Source organism: Neophocaena asiaeorientalis, unplaced genomic scaffold (assembly GCF_003031525.2).
Source record: "Neophocaena asiaeorientalis asiaeorientalis breed wild unplaced genomic scaffold, Neophocaena_asiaeorientalis_V1.1 scaffold280, whole genome shotgun sequence".
Taxonomy (NCBI): Eukaryota; Metazoa; Chordata; class Mammalia; order Artiodactyla; family Phocoenidae; genus Neophocaena; species Neophocaena asiaeorientalis.
The window spans coordinates 5,564,055-5,575,313 of NW_020185321.1; the positions used below are offsets into that span (position 1 = coordinate 5,564,055).

The 11,259-nt window shown below is 39.8% G+C and overlaps 1 protein-coding gene across 1 annotated transcript; it reads right to left on the bottom strand.

Moving 5' to 3' along the window:
• Nucleotides 1-1,815: 1,815 nt before the first annotated feature.
• Nucleotides 1,816-11,048, bottom strand: ZNF565 (zinc finger protein 565). The gene is made up of 3 exons (XM_024733897.1): nt 10,904-11,048; nt 10,151-10,246; nt 1,816-3,981 (listed from the first exon to the last, which is right to left on the bottom strand). The coding sequence occupies exons 1-3, from the start codon at nt 11,046-11,048 to the stop codon at nt 2,714-2,716; spliced, it is 1,509 nt and encodes a 502-aa protein (XP_024589665.1). The 3' UTR covers nt 1,816-2,713.
• Nucleotides 11,049-11,259: the final 211 nt, after the last annotated feature.

An 11,259-nucleotide genomic window follows, 5' to 3' on the forward strand; every position in this document is an offset into this window, starting at 1 on the left:
TCTGGATGTCCCTGGAGTTGGATCAAGGCTCTTTTCCCCATCACTGTCACATCCTGGAGTTACAACATCAAAATTCTAAAAACATATTTAATCCAGAATAGGTGCAGTTCCAGACATTCCATCTAAAATTAATTTTCATAGACTGGATTAAATTAGCTGGAATTTTATTTATATTTATCTTCACAAATGATAATTATTATCTACAATTTGTTTTTCAGGAGTTATTCTTGTTGAGTTTTTTATCATAAATTTTTTAGCCTTGAAGATGAAGTGTAAAGCTTCTCTCAGGAATTATCTGTACTTTAAGGTTTTTGTATGTTAAACTGTTTTCTTGAGACTTCCCTGGTGGCGCAGTGGTTAAGAATCCGCCTGCCAATGCAGGGGGCACGGGTTCGAGCCCTGGTCCGGGAAGATCCCACATGCCACGGAGCAACTAAGCCCGTGTGCCACAACTACTGAGCCCGTGTGCCACAACTACTGAAGCCTGCATGCCTAAAGCCCATGCTCCGCAACGAGAAGTCACCACAATGAGAAGCCTGTGCACTGCAACAAAGAGTAGCCCCCGCTCGCCACAGCTACAGAAAGCCTGTGCACAGCAATGAAGACCCAACGCAGCTAAAAATAATTAAAACGAAACAAAACAAAAAAATTGTTTTCTTTGAAGGGACAGAGCTTTGATGACTTTTTATGTCCTTCCACAATCATTGATTGTTCAGAAATCCCATCTTCTTGAACCAAATTTTTTTTTTCTTGAACCAATTTTATTTTTGTAAAAATCCATTCTCTCTAGATTTCTAAATATATTAAAGTCATGCACAGTTGATACTTTTTTAAAAAAGCCACCCCTTCCTCATTCATACTGCTAAATGTGTTTTTTTTTCTATATCAGAGTTGTCAATTGTCTATTATATTGTTAAATAACCTTCAGATTAAGTCTACTGTCGTTTCTGATTTTATATTTTTTGGCTGTGCCACGCGGCATGTAGGATCTTAGCTTCCTGAGCAGGGATCGAACCCATACCCCCTGCAGTGGAAGCTTGAAGTCTTAACCAGTGGACCACTAGAGAAGTCCCATTTTTTTCTTTTCTTTTTAATAATCGTTCTTACTGTTGACTTGGGTTTATGTGGTAATTTCCCCTAACTTTTAGGATTGACCATTCATTTAATGCATTTAGTATGTGACTGGCAATGAGTAGGTGCTGGAGATCTACTTAGAGAACAAAGCCCCTACCTTTTTAAAAAATTTTTTTAATTAATTTATTCATTTATTTATCTTTGGATGCATTGGGTCTTCGCTGCTGCACGCGGGCTTTTGCTAGTTGTGGTGATTGGGGGCTACCTTTGTTGCGGTGTGCGGGCTTCTCATTGCAGTGGCTTCTCGTTGCAGAGCATAGGCTCTAGGTGTGTGGGCTTCAGTTGTTGCAGCACGTGGGCTCAGTAGTTGTGGCACGTGGGCTCTAGAGCGCAGGCTCAGTAGTTGTGGCGCATGGGCTTAGTTGCTCCACGGCACGTGGGATCTTCCCAGATCAGGGCTCGAACCTGTATACCCTGCATTGGCAGGTGAACTCCTAACCACAGCGCCACCAGGAAAGTCCCAAAGCCCCTACCTTTTTTTTTTGCGGTACGCGGGCCTGTCACTGTTGTGGCCTCTCCCGTTGCAGAGCACAGGCTCCGGATGTGCAGGGTCAGCGGCCATGGCTCACGGGCCCAGCCACTCCACGGCACGTGGGATCTTCTCAGACCAGGGCACGAACCCATGTCCCCTGCATCGGCAGGGGGGCTCCCAACCACTGCGCCACCAGGGAAGCCCCCAAAGCCCCTACCTTTAATCCTTGGGTTCTGACAGGAGTACAGCTTTGGTTACACTGAACTGGTTTTGATATGCAGAATTCACTGCCATTCATTTCTAGTTTGTAATTTTAGTTTGATTCTCTTGAAGTTATACTTGGAGGTGGTTTTAGATTCCTAAGTGGGCAGATTTCTTTCAGCTGCTCTTCTGTTAATTTCTACTCTTCAAAATTTACAACCTTTTAAATGAAGATCTTCTCGTAATACCTATACTTTACTACTGTTTTTCAGAATGAATTATCCTAACAAGTGGTTTTGAAGGCTTTGGATATTTGATACATTCATAAGGCCCTCCTCTCACATGAACTCCTTAACAGTAATACTGTTATTAATTAATGACAATAGTATTTATTGAGCATAGGCTTTATATAAAATATCTGACAATCTTCACATAAACTCTATTAGGTACATATAATTATCACTGCTTAAAAATAAGTAAACTGAGGAACACAGACATTACATAATTTACCCAATGTTATACAGTCAGTAATTGCTGGAAGTGAGATAATGTTAAGTAAGGTATATGGCGAAAGGCACAGTCACAAAATGTTTTAATAGGGTCATTTTCTATTAGGAATTCTCAGAAGTTTAACATATTTTGAGTGGTAACAGGAGGCTCTTCTATATTCATATTAATTTTTTTTCAGTGTAAGATCTCTGACGCTTAGTAAACAGTGAGTGTGAGGCAAAAAGAATTCCCATGTTTATTGAATTTTCTTCTGGTATGAGTTACCTGATGTTCCATAATGGAGGTGACAAATGAAGGTTCTCTGACAATAATTACATTACATTATGCATTATCTAATATTGAGTCAGGCATGAACTCCACATAAAGGCTTTCCTACATCCCTAACATCAAGGCTTTCTAGCCAGTATGAATTCTGTAGTGTTCAATGAGCTGTGAGCCAAGAATAAAGGCCTGCCCACATTCTCTACATTCATAAGGTTTGATACCAGGATGAATTCTCTGATGTTCAGTAAGCTGTGAACTACGAATAAAGGCCATTCCACATTCCCTACATTGATAGGGTTTCTCACAAGTGTGAATCCGCTGATGATGAGTCAGTTGTGAAACACGAATAAAGGCTTTCCCACATTCCTTACATTCGTAGGGTTTGTCGCCTGTATGAATTCTTTGATGCTGAATAAGGTACGAACTACGACTAAAGGCCTTCCCACAATCTTTACACTCATAGGGTCTGTCACCTGTATGAACTCTCTGATGTCGTGTAAGCTGTGCGTGCTGTCTAAAGGCCTTCCCGCATTCTTTACATTCGTAGGGTTTCTCCCCAGAATGAATTCTTTGATGTCGAGTAACTTCTGAGCTATGAATAAAGCCCTTGCCACACTCCTTACATTCATAGGGTTTCTCCCCAGTATGAATCCTCTGATGCACAGTAAGCTGTGAATGCTGTCTAAAGGCTTTCCCACATTCTTTACACTGATAGGGTCTAGCACCTGTATGAATTCTCCGATGAACAGTAAGTTGTGAGCCGCGAATAAAAGCCTTGCCACAGTCTTTACATACGTAGGGTTTCTCACCTGTATGAGTTCTATGATGCAGAATAAGTTGTGAGTGCTGTCTAAAGGTCTTTCCACATTCTTTACATTCATAGGGTTTGACACCAGTATGAAGTCTCTGATGTAGAATAAGTTCTGAAGTACGACCAAAGGTCTTCCCACACTCCTTACAGTCATAAGGTTTCTCACCTGTATGAATTCTCTGATGTTGAACAAGGTGAGAGGTACGACTGAAGGCTTTCCCACATTCCTTACATTCAAAGGGCTTTTCACCCGTATGAGTTTTCTGATGTTGAATAAGGTGTGAGCCACGGCTAAATGCTTTCCCACATTCATTACATTCAATCAGTTTCTCACCAGTCTCATTGCTGGGATGTAGGGTGAGGGATGTATGATGCTCAAAAGTGGGCATGTTTCCATAGGTGATTTTCACTTGCTTGAAAGAGCACTCATGATTTACTTGTTTTTCAAACTGGCTTTTGTATGCCCAGTCATCTCTAAAACTGGAGGCCTCAAAAGCACAGCATGTAAGGCTTTCCATCAGCTCCCAATCGAATGACTCTACTTCAAAGATATCTTTTTGTAGAAATTTATCACACCTGGACTCCAAGTCTGAAAAATAAAAAAAAAGTAAATACAACTTGTTCTCTTCTTCTAAGAGAGATTTAAAAATTCTACAGGAGACTAGAGAGACAAAATGAAAATAATAACCGTAATAGGTGAATTGCTTCTATAAGTCTCAAATATTGCTGTGCAATTTCTAAAAAGCACATGAAAGCACAAATATGATAAGAGCTCATACGGTGCCAGAAAGGGGCAAGAAAACAAATTAAGCCAGTGGTTCTCACGTTTGATAGAGATCAGAATCATCCAGGAAACCATGTAACAAAACAAATGTCCAAACAGCACCCCACACTGAATCAAAATCTACAGGAGTAGGGCCAAGACATGTGTATACATACATATCTACACATATTTTAAAAGTAATATATATATATTTTAATATATTTTAATTGAAGATTCACATAGGGGAGGATTTCCCATTTAACCATTTTAAAGTGTACAATTCCATGGTTTGCAGTACATTCCCAGTGTCCTGCAATCATTGTCACTATCTTCTAATTCCAGAACACTCTCATCACCCCAAATGGAAACTCTGTGCTACAGACTCACAGACATAGAGGACAGACTTGTGGTTGCCAAGGGGGAGGGGGGTGCGGGGGAGGGCTGGATTGGGAATTTGGGACTAGAAGATGTAAACTATATATAGAATGCATCAACAACAAGGTCCTATTGTATAGCACAGCAAACCATATTCAATATCCGAAATTAAACCATAATGGAAAAGAATATGAAAAAGAATGTGTGTGTGTATATATATATATATGTATATATGTGTATATATATATATATATAAAATATATATGTAAATCACTTTGCTGTATAGCAGAAACTAACACAATATTGTAAATCAACTATACTTCAATTTAAAAAAAATAAAAAATAAACCCTGTGCCCATTAAGCAGCCACTCCCCATTCCTCATTCCTGCCAGCCCCTGGCAATCACTAATGGCAGAGAAACACTAATTCTGTCCCTGTGAATCTGCCTATTCAGGGCATTTCATACAAATAAGGCATCTATATTTTTAGCACTTTCTACCATATGATGCTGATGTCAGTCAAAATGAAAATCTCTGCTTAAACTTTTTCACAGCCTCCCCACTGCACTTAGAATAAATTCTAAATTCAATGCCATGATTCACAGGTTCTTGACAAAGCAGGTCCCTGCTTGTCTCTGTTGTCCTTCTGTTGCTCTATCTCCACCAAGGACAATGCATCTTCATATTGAATACTCTCCCCTTTCCTCCCTGTGTAACAAACCACAGCCCTCCTTTGAGTATCTAGAATAAAATGTAGGTCTTTTCCATCTTAGACCTCTCATCAGGTTCTTCTATCTATTGGGAATCCTGTCCTGGGCCCTTTGTGTGGCTGCTTTTCTCTTTAGGTTTCAGATTAAAACTCATACTTTCAAAAAGCTCTCAGCCTGATAACCCTAAGCGTATACTTTGATTCTCTTTCCCACAACGTGTCCTATTGTCATAACACTTTCATCAGTTGTACTTAAGAGTTTCATTTACTTACTCATCTGCTGATTTGTTTTTTTACCTCCCCAAAGGCAGAAATAAAGCCTTTTTCACTAGCCGTTGTCACCAAATCCTAGCACATAGTAGCAATAACGGATTGCTTGATGAATAAATATTGGATTCTGGAGACAGACCAATGGAACTCAATAGAAAGGCCAGAAATAGACTAAAGTTTATATGGAAACTGAATTTATTATAAAGGTGGTATCTCAAAGGAGAAAAGAATAGTTTTTATAATAAATAATGTTGGGAGTAGTCATTTGGAAAAAGATAAAATTAGATCCATATGTTACACCACCGTACACCAGAATAAACTCTGAATACAGTTCTAATGTTAAAAGAAAACAGAAACCATACAAAAACTGGAAGGAAATGTGGTAGATTACTTTATAATCTAGGTATAGGGAAACCTTCTAAATAATGACTCAAAATCCAAAAGCATCAAAAGACTGATAAATTCCATTATGTAAAGGTGAAAAACAAAAAACTTGCACACAAACAAAAAACACCAAAAGCAAAGTCAAAAGACAAGTGACAGAGAAAATATTTGAAACTTATATCATAGATAATGGGATGATCTTCACAATTTATAAAAGACTCTTAAAAATTAAGAAATGCCCTTGAAAAGTAACATAACAATTAGCAGCTGATCCAGCAATTTCATTCCTAGGTATATACCACAAAGAAGTGAAAACAGGGAGTCAAACAGATACTTGTACACCAAGGCTCAGAGCAGCATTATTCACGATAGCCAAAAGACAGAAAGAACCCAAGTGTCCATCAACAGAGGAATGAATAAACAAAATGTGGTATATACATACAATGGAATGTTATTCAGTCTTAAAAAGGAATTAAATTCTGATAAATGAATGAACCTAAAACTACATATTGCATGACTACATTTACATGAGATACCTAGAATTGTCAAATTCATAGAGACAAAGTAGAAAAGATGTAACAAGGGGCAGGGCAGAGGGGAAAGTAGAGAGTTATTGTTTAATAGGTACAGAGTTTCTGTTTGGGATGATGAATAAGTTCTGGAAATGGATAGTGATAATGGCTGCACGACATTGTGAATATATATACAACCTGAAGGTGTTCCCAAATGGCCAAAGCTTTCCCAATAAGCAATTTGAACAGCAGAATAAACAATGATATTTTTGGACTATAACTCATAGAATACATAAATAAATAAATAGCCCATACTGATAGAAACAAATCTTTGAAAAAATAGATGAATGGGAAAGGGAGTAGGGAGAGCCCTTCCTTACAGAATAATTCCAATTAATAAATGCAGAAGCAATAAGGGACATAGAAAATCAACACAAGGCAACACTATTGTATTGTTACAGACAAGATCCACCAATGGATACTAAAACCAGTGGGCAAAATGAGGAGAAACAGCATATAGTTGCAAAGTATCTCCCTCCAAGATAATTACCACTTACAGTTGTAAAGTACTAACTTTACAGGAGAGAAACATGAGAGACACCTTAACCAAGGTGATTAAGGTTAACACTACCAGTAAAAAGCCATCAGGCAACCCCTGATATGATGCATAGAGAAGGACACAACATCACTTCTGTGGTATTCCTGTCAAAGATGCAACAAGGTTAACACTACCAGTAAAAAGCCATATTACCATCAGGCAACCCCTGATATGATGCATAGAGAAGGACACAACATCACTTCTGTGGTATTCCTGTCAAAGATGCATAATCTCAATCTAACTGAGAAAATATCAAGCAAACACAAGTGAGAGACATTCTCCAAAAGAGTACTCATCAAAAGGATCAAAGTCATGAAAGACAGAGCAATTGTCACAGATTGGAGGATACTAAGGAGACAAAAGAACTTAATGCAATGTGGGATCCCAGACTGGATCCTGGTATAGAAGGAGGACATCAGGGGAAAAACTGATAAAATTCTAATAAGATCTGTAGATTAGTTAATAGTATAACACCAATGTTAACTTCCTGGTTTTGATAACTGTACTATGGTTATACAAAATGTTAACATTTGGAAGCTGAGTGAAGGGTATATGGGAATTCTCTGTAATAATTTTGCAAATTTTCTATAAGTGTAAACTAGAATGATTTCAAAATATTTTTTAAAAAACTTTACTAAAAAGAAAAAAATCTTTCAGTCTTGAGGTGGGAAGAGAAACACAGGTTTAAGCACACTGAGGGGCACGAACCTGCGTCCCCCGCATCGGCAGGCGGACTCTCAACCACTGCACCACCAGGGAAGCCCCCTAAGCACATTTCTTAAAGTCAAGTTAAAGACTATTCTATTACAAAGCAATAGGACGTACAACTTCAAAATTGCTTAAAGGTAGAAAGGGTAATAAAATGTGAGCAAGGGCTTCCCTAGTGGCGCAGTGGTTGAGAGTCTGCCTGCCGAAGCAGGGGACACGGGTTCGTGCCCTGGTCAGGGAAGATCCCACATGCCGCGGAGCAGCTGGGCCCATGAGCCATGGCCGCTGAGCCTGCACGTCCAGAGCCTGTGCTCCGCAACGGGAGGGGCCACAACAGTGAGAGGCCCGCGTACCGCAAAAAAAAAAAAAAAAGAAAAAGAAAAAGAAAAAAAATGTGAGCAAAACAGGAATAGCTAGAAATAAAGAGAATGAGGAACAGAAAATATAAGATAAAATGGGAGGAGTAAGAACAGACACATGAATGATTACAATGAGAATGAATTAAATTCTATTAAAGTCAAGGACTCTCAGATTGATTAAAAAAGGAAACTAATTCTGATTATAATGGACACTTAAAATGGCAATAAGTTTTAAAAAAGGATAAGCAAAGATACACCATAATTTTTAAACTAACAAAAACAGGGCATTTTATACTAATATCAGAAAAAATAGAATTCAAGGTTAAATGCCACTAAGTGGCAAAATGAAGGATGGACTGTACTGATAAAAATACAATTTGCAACAAGGATCTATATTTCATCTTTATAAAAATGTAATATTTAGTAGCAAAATATATAATACAATTAAGAGCTCTCAGAATTTGATAGTGGAAGTACAGAGAAAGTTAAAAGGACATACAGACTCTAAATCACATAATCAAAAGGGTTATAGTTAAAGAGGTGAATGCCCCATCCAAAGGACACTAGTTTTAAATATATGTGGAACATTTTCCAAAATTGGAACAACTTGACTTAATGACAACATTGGAAGAGAAAAGGCAGTGGAATGAGTTCTTCTTTGGGCTGAGAGAAGATTCTTGCCAACACAGAATTCCATACTCAGTGAAAATATCCTACAAGAAAAAAGGTAGAATAAAGACATTTTCATGTGGTCAAAAGCTGACAGAATTTGTCAACAGCAGACCTACACAAAAGGAAATATTAAGGGTGTTCTTCAGATAGAGAAAAAATGATCCCAGATGAAAATAAATGACAACAATACAGAGAAGTCATGAGGTAGTAACATAACTAAGTATTCAAAGGCTCCATTTCTGTCCAGCAAGTGCCAGTTACAAATACTAACATTTTTTTAGTGGTCACTATTGCCTGGCATTGTTCTGGGCATCTTCACATACTAACTCATAAAAAAGCCACACTAACTACATGACTACATGAGGAAAGCACTTTTTTTTTTTTTTTTTTTGCAGTACGCGGGCCTCTCACTGCTGTGGCCTCTCCCATTGCGGAGCACAGGCTCCGGACGCGCAGGCTCAGTGGCCATGGCTCACGGGCCTAGCTGCTCGGCGGCATGTGGGATCCTCCCGGACCGGGGCACGAACTCGTGTCCCCTGCATTGGCAGGCAGACTCTCAACCACTGCGCCACCAGGGAAGCCCCAGGAAGGCACTATTTTTAATCTCATTTTCAGAGGAGAAAACTGAAGCACAGAGAATTTAAGTAACTTACTTAAACTCACAGATCTAGTAAGTGGCAGAGCCAGGATTTGAACTCAGAAAACCTGATTCCAGGGACTTCCCTGGTGGTCCAGTGGTTAAGCATCCGCCTCCCAATGCAGGGGACGCAGGTTCAATCCCTGGTTGGGGAACTAAGATCCCACATGCTGCGTGGCAACTAAGCCCATGCACTGCAACTACTGAGCCCTCACACTCTGCAGCCCACACACCACAACTAGGGAGAAGCCTGTGCGCCATAACGAAAGATCCCTCATGCCGCAACTAAGACCCGATGCAGCCAAATAAATTAAAAAAAAAAGAAAATCTGATTCCAGAGTATTCCCTCAGCCACTACACATCCTTACCTCTCAAAAGTTAAGAGAATAAATGAATTGCTGAATTAGGTGAAGTGAAAAGCTGTTTTAAGAAAATAAATACTTTTTAAGGAATGAAGACACTTGCAGAAAAAAGGATCCAAACTCCAGGTAAAATGGCTGCCACCGGAAAGGGGCACATTCCTTTTTGAAATGAGAAGAAAACATAAGAGAAGAAAGAACAGAGAGGAATTAATGGGGATAAAGGCAAGGTTCCCTTGGAAGCTGATGCTGGCAAGGTCTTTGTTCTTCATGGCTTCACGTCTCAGGCTTTTATTCCTCAGTTTTTGGTAGGGCTTTGAGGGAGTTTCCTGACAATGACTGTTATGAGTTGACTCACCTGCTGGGCCATTATTCCCAGTGACCTCACCCCATTGGATCAGCCCTCACTCACCTGGGCACCATGGTCCTGTCATATCATTTACAACCATCCAGGGTTCTTTCCCTTGCTCCAGTAAGGAGATGACATCGGGCTTAGAAAGGGAAAGTCCTGTTTATAGGAAAAGAAATGGGGCATGATCGTGCTGTTTCCAAATTCAAACCCAGTCTCTTGGTTGCTAAGGAAGAGAGGCAATTACATAAAGGAAGGTGTGAAGCTTGTCCAAAGGATGGGAAGGTGGAGGTGCCAATGGCACTACCCATTTCTACTTCAACAAAGCACAGAACAATTCCCTTGAAGACAGAGAACAGGAACTTAGCCAGAAACTTGTAAGTCTTCCCAGAAATTCACCATGAAGAAACCAGAAATTTTATTCTCCATTTGCCCTCTCCCTCTCCCCAATCCATTCCTCGCTACTCTTGGCCCTGCTATGTGCCTAGCTGTGCCCCAGACAGCTTACCTGTAAGGACTGTATTACCCTGGTCCTATCATATCTCATTGGGTTTGGTAGATGGAAAGCATCAGTGGACAGGAAGACAGTTCAGGATATTTCTTATCCCTCTCGCTCCCTCCTTTGACCCAGGAGTTCTGGAGGTAGCTACAGTGGCTACCAGCTGGCCCTTCTCCATGGCTCTAGCTCTCACTATCTTCCGGTGGCAGTGTTTCCTCTCTTTACCCCCTCCAGCCGAAGGTGGTAACAGCCTCCCACTGTTGTAGTCCCTGGGAGCCTTGTTTCCTGGCTGGTCCTGTATTATACAATGTCCTTACCTAATGAGACCAAGTTACTGAAGTTCTCCAAAGTTACATCCTTGTACAAGTCCTTCTGGGCAGGTTCCAGGCACTTCCATTCTTCCTGAGAGAACTCTATGGCCACATCCCTAAATGTCACCAATCCCTGAAACAATAAACCCATGCACTATTAGTAAATGAAATGACTTTTAGTTTTTAAATTGATTACAAAAATTTTCAAAATACACAAAAGTACAGAGAATAGTATAATGAGCCCCCATGAATCCATCACTCTGCTTCAGTAACTTAACAAGACCTTGCAAATCTTGTTTTAGGTCTTCCTTTCCATTTTTTACCCCTGGTATATTTTGAGGCAAATCCCACATACCAAACAT